At 48.3% G+C, this 9,751-nt stretch overlaps 1 protein-coding gene across 5 annotated transcripts in view; it reads left to right on the forward strand.

Annotated features, from left to right (window-relative positions):
* The window catches only part of Stk38 (serine/threonine kinase 38), a 32,248-nt gene that overhangs the window by 17,171 nt on the left and 5,326 nt on the right, over window positions 1-9,751 (forward strand). For all 5 annotated transcript variants that reach the window (XM_031346473.1, XM_031346472.1, XM_031346475.1 and 2 more), the window contains 5 exons: window positions 1,681-1,804; window positions 3,685-3,839; window positions 6,097-6,199; window positions 7,927-7,988; window positions 8,769-8,886. In XM_031346473.1, the coding sequence (XP_031202333.1) occupies window positions 1,681-1,804; window positions 3,685-3,839; window positions 6,097-6,199; window positions 7,927-7,988; window positions 8,769-8,886 (562 nt within the window). The remainder of the gene's footprint in view (window positions 1-1,680; window positions 1,805-3,684; window positions 3,840-6,096; window positions 6,200-7,926; window positions 7,989-8,768; window positions 8,887-9,751) is intronic.

Here is a 9,751-nt window from a genome sequence, read left to right on the forward strand (position 1 = left end):
CACTCAGCAAACCCTGGCACACACTGAAGCTATCAGAGATTTCGTGTGAATGGAGACACCAAACCCAGGTGTATAAATGGATCAGACCTTCACGCCCCACAGAGCGTGGGAGAACAGGCAGGTCAGATGTCAGTCAGGGGACAGTAGGGTGTGTCTCCAGGTGAGGGATGGAAGATCTGTGGCCCTGCTGAAGACATCCCAACAAAGCAGGCAGTGTCCGAGAACCACAGGCGTGCCAGTTCATGGCTCCTCATAGGTCTTTGACTTGGGAACTTACTGTAGGCCTTGATTGAGTTTTAGTGAACATAGATTTGATTCACTCCATCTTTGGATCTTGTGACTCTTAAAAAAAAAAAAGAGTGTAATTTGAGAATGTGCAGTGATGTGTTGGTTATTATTCCATATTTTAAATGTCAGTTAGATAGAATGATCACCATTTTTGAGACAGGGTGTCACCTCCACCTCTCAAGTGCTACACCTGCAGGCATGCACCCCTCCCCCACCCTCAGCTGCACATGGTGCTGGGGATCAAACCAGGGCTCCATCCATGAGCTCTTCACCAGCGAGCCTCACCCCTGCTCATAAAGCATTCTAGTTGATTCCACCCCTTCTCCCAAGTTGCCTGTAGTTAGGTATTGCAGCAAATGTAGAAAATGAGAAACATGATTTTGAGTCTTTAACCCAATGTGAACCTGTCTTTCATGCTGCAGTGCAGTGCCCAGCAGAGGGCTACAGCTCCTGAGTGCTGCAGAGTCCTGGTGATCTGATTGTCACTAGGGGCTCTGTTATTTTGATATTAGTTTGGGGCATGTAGCTGAGTTGTTAAGTAACACTCACTTGTGTAGCAGGAATGAGGTCCTAGGTTCCACCTCAGGCATTGCCAAATGAAACAACCAGACAAAACAGATACCTCAGACAGAAACCAGTTTGCCTGGATAGTGCAGCCTGAGGGGAGACTGCTCAGGGTCTCACCTTGGGGACTGTTTATTCTACCCAGTCACTAGAACAGAGGCTGCGGGCGCTGCTGGAGTGCCTGCTTAACCGTGGGTCAGTACTCTCACCACGTAAACCTGCGTGCTGGTTCATGCCTGGAATCTGTGATTTTGGAGATGGAAGCAAAAGGATCTGGAGGTAGAGCTCAAAGCCAGCATGGAGTATGTGAATCTACATAAATCTCTGCCTTAAAAACCAAAAACAAGCCTGGCGGTGGTGGCACACGCCTTTAATCCCAGCACTTGGGAGGCAGAGGCAGGTGGATTTCTGAGTTCAAGGCTAGCCTGGTCTACAGAGTGAGTTCCAGGACAGAGAAACCCTGTCTTAAAACAAAATAAACCAAAGAAAAAGCCAAAAATAAATACACAAACAAACAAACTTAAAACTATGTATAATAAATATAACATAAAAGGACGGTAATTCTAACTGATCAGAGGTGTACTTCACAGCACTGCTACAGCTGTGTTGGGTTGGAGCCATTCATTTATTTCAGGAGGCTTAAAAGCCTTTCTTACCAGGTTCTGACACTGAGTTCCTTCAAGTCAAATGTCAGTTTCAAGGTGGTCAGTGTGTGTCAGCAGAGCTTTTGCTCATCACAGCCTAATACTCAAAACATATTTAAATTGTTAACAGACTACAGTTTGCAGTAGAGAAGGCGTGTCATTAATCCAATGCGTATACCTCCAGGTTGGCCACATCCGTGCGGAGCGTGACATTCTAGTGGAGGCAGACAGTTTGTGGGTTGTGAAAATGTTCTATAGTTTTCAGGATAAGCTAAACCTCTACCTAATCATGGAGTTCCTGCCTGGAGGTAATTACTTCACATGAAAGGTCCGTTTCCCTCTGTTCTCTGCTTTCTCTCTCACATCAACAGTGAACCCTCCTTTCTACCTGTAACTGTGCTCACAGAATCGCTTTCTGGGTCTGTAAAGGAGGGCAGACAGTAGCCAGCCTTGCGCTGCCTGCCTCTCTGCCCTTCATTCACTCTCCATTTTAGGTGGACAGGTCTTCTACTTATTTTTCCTTTAAATACATCTAGACCAGGTAGGAGCTCTGCCTGCCCGCTACTGGTTGGCACCTGGCACAGGTTGTCCAGCTGATGGGACTGAAGCGATGGCATGGTTTGCTTCAGTGTTTTTGATTTCTTTTTCTGTGGTTTGTTAGAACGACTCCCTCTTCACCTATATTAATATCTAGAATTCACCTCTCCTCTCTGAGGTGTCAAGCCTAGACAGGTAAGCCAGAGCAGGTGTCCCGTCTGTTTTGGGGACAGTCTCTTTCCTGATGAACTGGTGAACTCAGAGCATATGATAGCTTTTGTCTTTTCGGCTTTTAACAAAGCAAATATAATTAACTAGGGCATACTCTATTGGTCTTATGTCACCCCTTAGTTTAGACCAGGATCACCAGTGACTTTTACTAATGACTGATGAAGATTACAACCCAGAACTGGCTGCTAGAACTTTTTTTTTTCTTAAGCACTTTAGTAGTAGGGAATAGCTTGCCTACCACGTGTCTGCTAGCTGTCACTGCAGCTCGCTTTTAGCCTCTCAAGTCCCTCGGACCCTGCCCTTTGTATTTGGTGATGCTGGCCTGCAGAGCCCGAAGACCAGTGGGCCTGAGCTGTCCCATAACCTGGGCAAGCCCACACAAGTGAGGCCATCAGCTGCTCTCCTGGGCGGTGAAGGCTGCAGTGACCTTATTGTTGGCCTCCCCACTGGCCCTGGCCTCAGGTAGAGAGCGGCTGCCGGAGGGGAGCAGGAGGCGCTAGCGTCCTAGGCCTCTCTCTTCCTTGCTCTCTAATCTGAGTAGCTTTATGTGAGGTGGAAACTGAACCATTGTTTTCTTAGCTTTTTAGCTTCTTTACATATTTCCTTTGCTCTTGTTTAATTGCTGAACTTTAAGATATGAATCTTTTTTTTCCTCTTGCTTTATGATGCTAGTATTAAGCTTTAAATTTTCACCTTGCAGGACACTAAGGAGTTTGTCAGTAGGTGAAGAGTTATATGGGGATAGTGGAAGGTATTAGGAGAAGGCCCTATGGTCTTGGGAGCTGGCAGTGATGTCCCCTCTCAGGCAGCTACATGCCAGTGGAGAGGAGCGGGCTCAGCATTTGTGACTGCCACTTAGCTGCCCACAGCCATCTTCCCATGGGTTGGCCTCCCCATGTTAGTGGGGAACCATGTTTTAATCTTCCTAAATACTTGTATTTTATTTGGCATTTTATTCTAAGACATCAATTCAACCTGTATGGAATTGCCTTCTGCCTCTAGACATAGACAGCTTCACAGATGTGTGAGCAAACATAAAATTCAAGTAGATCCCCTGGTCCACAGTACCATCAGAAGCAAATACACTTGTAATTGTGGAGAAGTTCTCACTTCTCTAAAGAGGAAAATGAAATTAAAACGCAATGCTCATTCCTCAGCTTAGGTGCAGGACACGTTTTTCTCTGGGTGTGATTTTTGTTAGAGACTTGTTGCCGTGTGCTCCCACGTTAACACTTTATGGGGCACAGCACAGTTGGGTATAGTTGGCTATGTTGGCAGATAATGAAGACATAGCTGAAAACTAACTGGTTCTTACTCATATTTTGTGTGTGTGTGTGTGTGTGTGTGTGTGTGTCTATGTGTCTCTGTGTGTGTGTGTGTGTGTGTGTATGGTGGTGGCTTTGTATCTTTCTGCTTTCAGGAGACATGATGACTTTATTGATGAAAAAGGATACTCTGACAGAAGAGGAGACTCAGTTTTACATCGCAGAGACAGTATTAGCCATAGACTCCATCCACCAGCTGGGCTTCATCCACAGAGACATCAAGCCAGACAACCTTCTCTTAGACAGCAAGGTATGTGGACACACAGCACCCTGCCCAGCGTGTCTGCTTAAACGCCTGCTTACATGCAGTACTGGCACGGGAACAGTGATTTTTGTATGTTTTTGTCCTTTTTATAGGTAAGTTTGCCATCACATCCTGTCTCTGAACTATGATTCTGTAATTTAATTGAATGTTCTTAAAAAAATAAGCAGGCACGCTGGGCGGTGGTGGTGCACGCCTTTAATCTCAGCGCTTGGGAGGCAGAGGCAGGCAGATTTCTGAGTTCAAGGACAGCCTGGTCTACAGAGTGAGTTCCAGGACAGCCAGGGATACACAGAGAAACCCTGTCTCAAAAAAACAAAAAAAAAACAAAGAAAAACAAAAAAACACCACCAACAAAAAGCAGGCACAATTTGAATCCCAGCTTTCAGGAAGCAGAGCCAGGCTGGTCTACCCAGGGAGATCTATGGCAAACAGGGCTACATGGTGAGACTCTGTCTCAAGAGAGTTAAGCAGGGCATAGTATGGTGACGCATCCCGGTGCTTCCACTACTTGGGAGGCAGAGGTAGAAGGCTAGGAATTCCAAATCCAGCTTGAGTTACAAGGAGACTTGTGTACACACAACACAAACACAACCAGATCAGTTTTGTAATAGAGCAGAGACGCCGTCTTCCCTGTGCGTCTGATGCTGCCTGTCATGAAGTCCACCACAAAGCAGGGTGCCGCACGCACCACGCTCCCAGAGGAGCCCCGGCCTCTGCGGCCTTTCTTGCTTTCCCTCAGTGATACAAGCAGTGCTGTTCCTGAGGCCGCGGGGAAGGGCCTGTGCTGACTACGCATTGTGTTCGCTGGTCTCTAGGGAGAAGACAGATGGAGTATTAATATTCTACATAAATCGTGGCAAGGGGTCAGTCCCTGCGTCAGTGCTTCATCCCTCTTGTACAGGCTGATTGGGGATCCATAAGCATAGGATTGCAATAGTGTGGTGATGTTTCAGGGCTTCAGCTCTAGAACTCTAGAGTGTTTCACTTGTAAGCCAGAATTTTTTGTTTGTAATAAAAGTGTCCTTTTCCTCCCTGCTGCTGCCTGCCTGTCTTCTCTCCTTCCCCTCCCCTCCCCTCCTCTCCTTCCTCTTCTCTTTTCTTCCAGAGACAGGGTTTCTCTGTGTAGCCTGGGTTTCCTGGAACTCACTCTGTAGACCAGGCATCCAAGAGACCCGCCTGCCTCTGCCTCCCGAGTCCTGGGATCAAAGGTGCGCACCACTGTTCCTTTTACCAAAGGAACTTTGTAGGTGTCTTTGAAAGGCCCAGGATTCTTGTCTTTCTGTGGAAACCTTCCTTGCTGTGTCATGAGGGCAGGTAGCTTGTCAGATAATGCCTGTGTCAGCAGTGCTGTGAGGATGCATATACAGAGGCAGGTATGAAGGAATGCTGTGCACTGCTGTACTCCCAGCACTGAGGAGGGGACACGGGACTCCTGGGGCTAGTGCCCAGCCAGCCTAGCCTGAACAGGCACATTCCAAGCCAGTGAAAGAGAAAAAAGGAGAGACAGCGGAAGGTAATGGCTACACATGGTTCTGTTTGTACACATATGAAAATGGCAGTCTGAAGCCCATTGTTTTGCATAATAATATATGCTAATAAAAAAGAATAGTCTCGCAGTGGTGGCGCATACCTTTAAACCCCAGCACTTGGGAGGCACAGACAGGTGGATTTCTGAGTTTGAGGCCAGCCTGGTCTACAGAGTGAGTTCCAGGACAGCCAGGGCTACACAGAGAAACCTGTCTTGAGAAACCAAAAAAACAAAAACAAAACAAAAGAATAGTCTCATATAGTAATGTAATGTGCAGTCTCATAACTGAAAATATGGCCACTGGTTTCTGGTTGAGATTTTTTTTGGTTTTGGTTTTGGTTTGCTTTTTTGTGAGACAGGTCTCACTATGTAGACCAGGCTGGCCTAAATCAACCTGCTTCTGTCTCCAGTGCTGGAATTAGAGATATGGGCTACCATGTCTGGCTTCAGAATTTAATTGGTTTCTCCTGATAGCCCTGCTGTCCTGGAACTCTGTAGGCCAGGCTGGCCTCAAACTCAGATCTCCTTGCTTCTGCCTCCTAAGTGCTAGGATTAAAGGCCTGGGCCACACACTTAGCTGGAAATCTGTTTACGTCTGTTGCTATGCGCTTTTCCTTGTAAGCTAGGTGAGAGGAGTCTATCAGCGGGAGGTAACAGTGTCTGCCTGTCCTGGTGTTTCTGCCCACACATCACCTTGTTCCTCTTCCCTCGCAGGGCCATGTGAAACTTTCTGACTTCGGCCTCTGCACAGGCCTGAAAAAAGCACACAGGACAGAATTTTATAGGAACCTGAACCACAGCCTGCCCAGTGATTTCAGTAAGTTTGCACAGTGGTGTTAACTGCCCCGTTCCTTAACCTGGTGGGTAAGAGTGATTTCCCTGGTGATTAGATTAGTCAGGAAGACTGGGAGAGTCTCCCAGCAGTGTACGGAAGAGGTCCAGTACTTTCCTGTATTGCCCTGCTGTCTGGCTGGGCGAGATGAGTGCCTCCAGCTGTGCTAATGCAGATGTTAAGGACAGAACTCTGCTAGGAGTGCGCTGGAGTGACCATGGAGCAAGCAGCAAGGAGTGACAATGAAAGCTCTCAGAACAGCTCCAGACTAGATTGATGGCAAGCGTTGTCTTTGTACCTGAGCAGTAGCAGAACACAGGAGGCTTGAGGAGATGGCTCAGTGGGGAAAGGAGAGTGTACTCAAATCACAGTGGAGGCTTGAGGAGATAGCTCAGTGGGGAATTCCTAGGATGCATATGAAGAGCCAGCCATAAAGGCAGGCGCGTGGCAGTAATCCCAGCACTGAGGAGGGGACATGGGATCCCTGGGGCTAGTGCCCAGCCAGCCTAGCCTGAATAGGCAAGTTCCAAGCCAGTGAAAGAAGAGGAAAAAGAAGAGAGAAAGGTGGATGGCATCTGAGAAATGCTATATGAGCTCTTACCCCACACATATACGGGTCCGCACCTGTGTGCACACACCTGTGTGTGCACCCGCACAGACATGAACACAGCAGTGTCAGTGTATCCTAGAAAACCCACAGTGCATCGACTCTGGAGTCCACTTGCTGCTCCAAGAGCTTTGATCAATCTTAGCCACTGGGAGTGTCATAGGTCTGTATGGATCAGGCCCATCCACACAGATTCAGGTTGAGTTGATGTGGATTTTCTGGTGTGCCACAAACCAGGTCAAATAAGTATGAAAAGGTGAGTGAGGGAGACTAGAAAGGATGCGCTTGTGGCTCGGTAGTAGACTGCTGGCCTAGCATGTCGATGACTGTGCCTGCCTTCACCAGTATAGCCAAAACCCAAAAACAAACAACAAGCCCCATAAATAAATGTACACTTGATAAACATATGCGCTTCCTTCTCTACAATTTTAATAAGGCCCATCTGTCCTTTTCCTTTTTTTTTTAAAGATTTATTTATTTATTTTTATTTGTTAATAAGTACTGGAGCTGTACAGATGGCCATGAGCCATCATGTGGCTGCTGGGAATTGAACTCAGGACAGCCCCACTTGCTCTGACCCTGCTTGCTCTGGCCCAGCTCCATCTGGCGGAATATTGTAGCTGTCTACAGACGCACCAGAAGAGGGCGTCAGATCTCATTACGGGTGGTTGTGAGCCACCATGTGGTTGCTGGGATCTGAACTCGGCCTTCGGAAGAGCAGTCAGTGCTCTTACCTGCTGAGCCATCTCGCCAGCTCCCGTCTGTCCTTTTCCAGCTGTATGAGCCACATGAAACTATTCACAATTCCACTGTGATTCTCTCAGAGCTGCTGGGTTTTAAGCTTACATTTGAGCTGATAGAGCAAGATACCCCGGAGCTGATTGGCTGTGTGTGTTTGTTTTATTTTGTTGCATTGAGATTGGCTCTCTCTGTGTATCTCAGGCTAGTCTAAAACTCACAGAGATCTGCTTTCCTCTGCTTCCCACCGCCACGCCTGGCCTTACCCAGAGTGTACGATGGGTGTATGGGATGACTAGGACCAGAGCCCTGCAATATAAACATTCTTTTCTGAAGTTTGATTAGGACTTGGTCTCTCTACTTTTAGCCTTTCAGAACATGAATTCCAAAAGGAAAGCAGAGACCTGGAAAAGAAACAGACGGCAGCTCGTAAGTAACCCTGGAGCTTCCGAAGTACACAGAGCAGTCGGAGTGAGCAAGTGGATGGTGTGGGACTGGAGCTCAGTAATAGTCATTTGCCTGGGATGCCTTGAACTTAGAGCAGTTGTTTTTGATATAAAGTCTCATATAGCATAGGCTGCCTGAGGCTCGATAGCTGAGGCTGGCCTTGAAAACCCCTTCCCCAGCCCTCCAGGATTATGGATATCCCACCATGCCCATCTTAAGGCACCCTCTCTTAGACATACATCTGCCTTGCCTTGGCACTTTGCTTGTCATGTAATGTGGCACAGCTGTGTATTATGGGCACATTACCTAGAGAAGTGCCGACCTAGGCTTTCAGTGTGTTTGTTAACTTGCCTCAGAGGTAAGTACACGATTTGGAGCAGAACCTATCATCTCCAGACTGGGCTTGTCCCCTCTCAGGGCTTGAGTAACAAGTGTGACCTGCAGCATTGGGCTACATGTGTCCTTTCAGACATCTGAGCAGAGTGAGGACAGCTCATTCAGGTGTAGAGCCTGCTTCTTAATGTGGGCTTAGTCCTGGTGGGCTCTAGGTATGCGTAGAAGGGTTCCTTTGGCTTATTAACAAAGCTTTATTGTTCATTTTGGAAAGTGCAGTCACAGATAAGTTTGTATTAGGCGTGTGCTGTCCTGCTATGTAGTTTGGGGTGCTCCGATGGAGCTTGAGGGTTTTGGTCTCTGGACTAGCATTCTGAACTTAGGAACTCACTCCTGGCCAGGCCTCCCTAATGTGTGCACGTATTTCAGGCCTTCTCTACAGTGGGCACTCCTGACTACATTGCTCCAGAAGTGTTTATGCAGACGGGATACAACAAGCTCTGCGATTGGTGGTCACTGGGGGTGATCATGTATGAGATGCTCATCGGTAAGTGACTTCGGCATTGCTGTTAGAGTGAGTCACTTGAAGGTGAGCTGGGTGCTGGGCTCACTCCTCGATGGTCAGCTTCCTCAAATGCTCCAGTGCACCCACGGGCTCCCTGACGGCTTGTCCTTCATTATTTTTAAATCCACCTGTTCTTCCCTCCCTCCATCTCACTCAACCACTCTCACTTGTCAGGCACCTATTGTGTACAGAGAGCTAACCGAGGCGGTCGGCGGTCTCCCTCAGAGCTAACCAAGGCGGTCTTGCTCTCTCAGAGCTAACCGAGGCGGTCTCTGTCAGAGCTAACCGAGGTGGTCTCTGTCAGAGCTAACCGAGGTGGTCTCTGTCAGAGCTAACCGAGGTGGTCTCTGTCAGAGCTAACCGAGGTGGTCTCTGTCAGAGCTAACCGAGGTGGTCTCTCTCTCTGAGAGCTAACCGAAGCGGTCTCTCTCCCTCAGAGCTAACCGAGGCGGTCTCTCTCTCTGAGAGCTAACCGAGGCAGTCTCTCTCCCTCAGAGCTAACCGAGGCGGTCTCTCTCTCTGAGAGCTAACCGAGGTGGTCTCTCTCCCTCAGAGCTAACCGAGGTGGTCTCTCTCTCTCTGAGAGCTAACTGAGGCGGTCTCTCTCCCTCAGAGCTAACCGAGGTGGTCTCGCTCTCCCAGAGCTAACCGAGGTGGTCTCGCTCTCTCAGAGCTAACCGAGGCGGTCTCCCAGAGCTAACGGAGGCGGTCTCTGTCAGAGCTAACCGAGGTGGTCTCGCTCTCTCAGAGCTAACCGAGGCGGTCTCCCAGAGCTAACCGAGGCGGTCTCTGTCAGAGCTAACCGAGGTGGTCTCGCTCTCTCAGAGCTAACGGAGGCGGTCTCTGT

This window comes from Mastomys coucha, unplaced genomic scaffold (assembly GCF_008632895.1).
Source record: "Mastomys coucha isolate ucsf_1 unplaced genomic scaffold, UCSF_Mcou_1 pScaffold3, whole genome shotgun sequence".
Taxonomy (NCBI): Eukaryota; Metazoa; Chordata; class Mammalia; order Rodentia; family Muridae; genus Mastomys; species Mastomys coucha.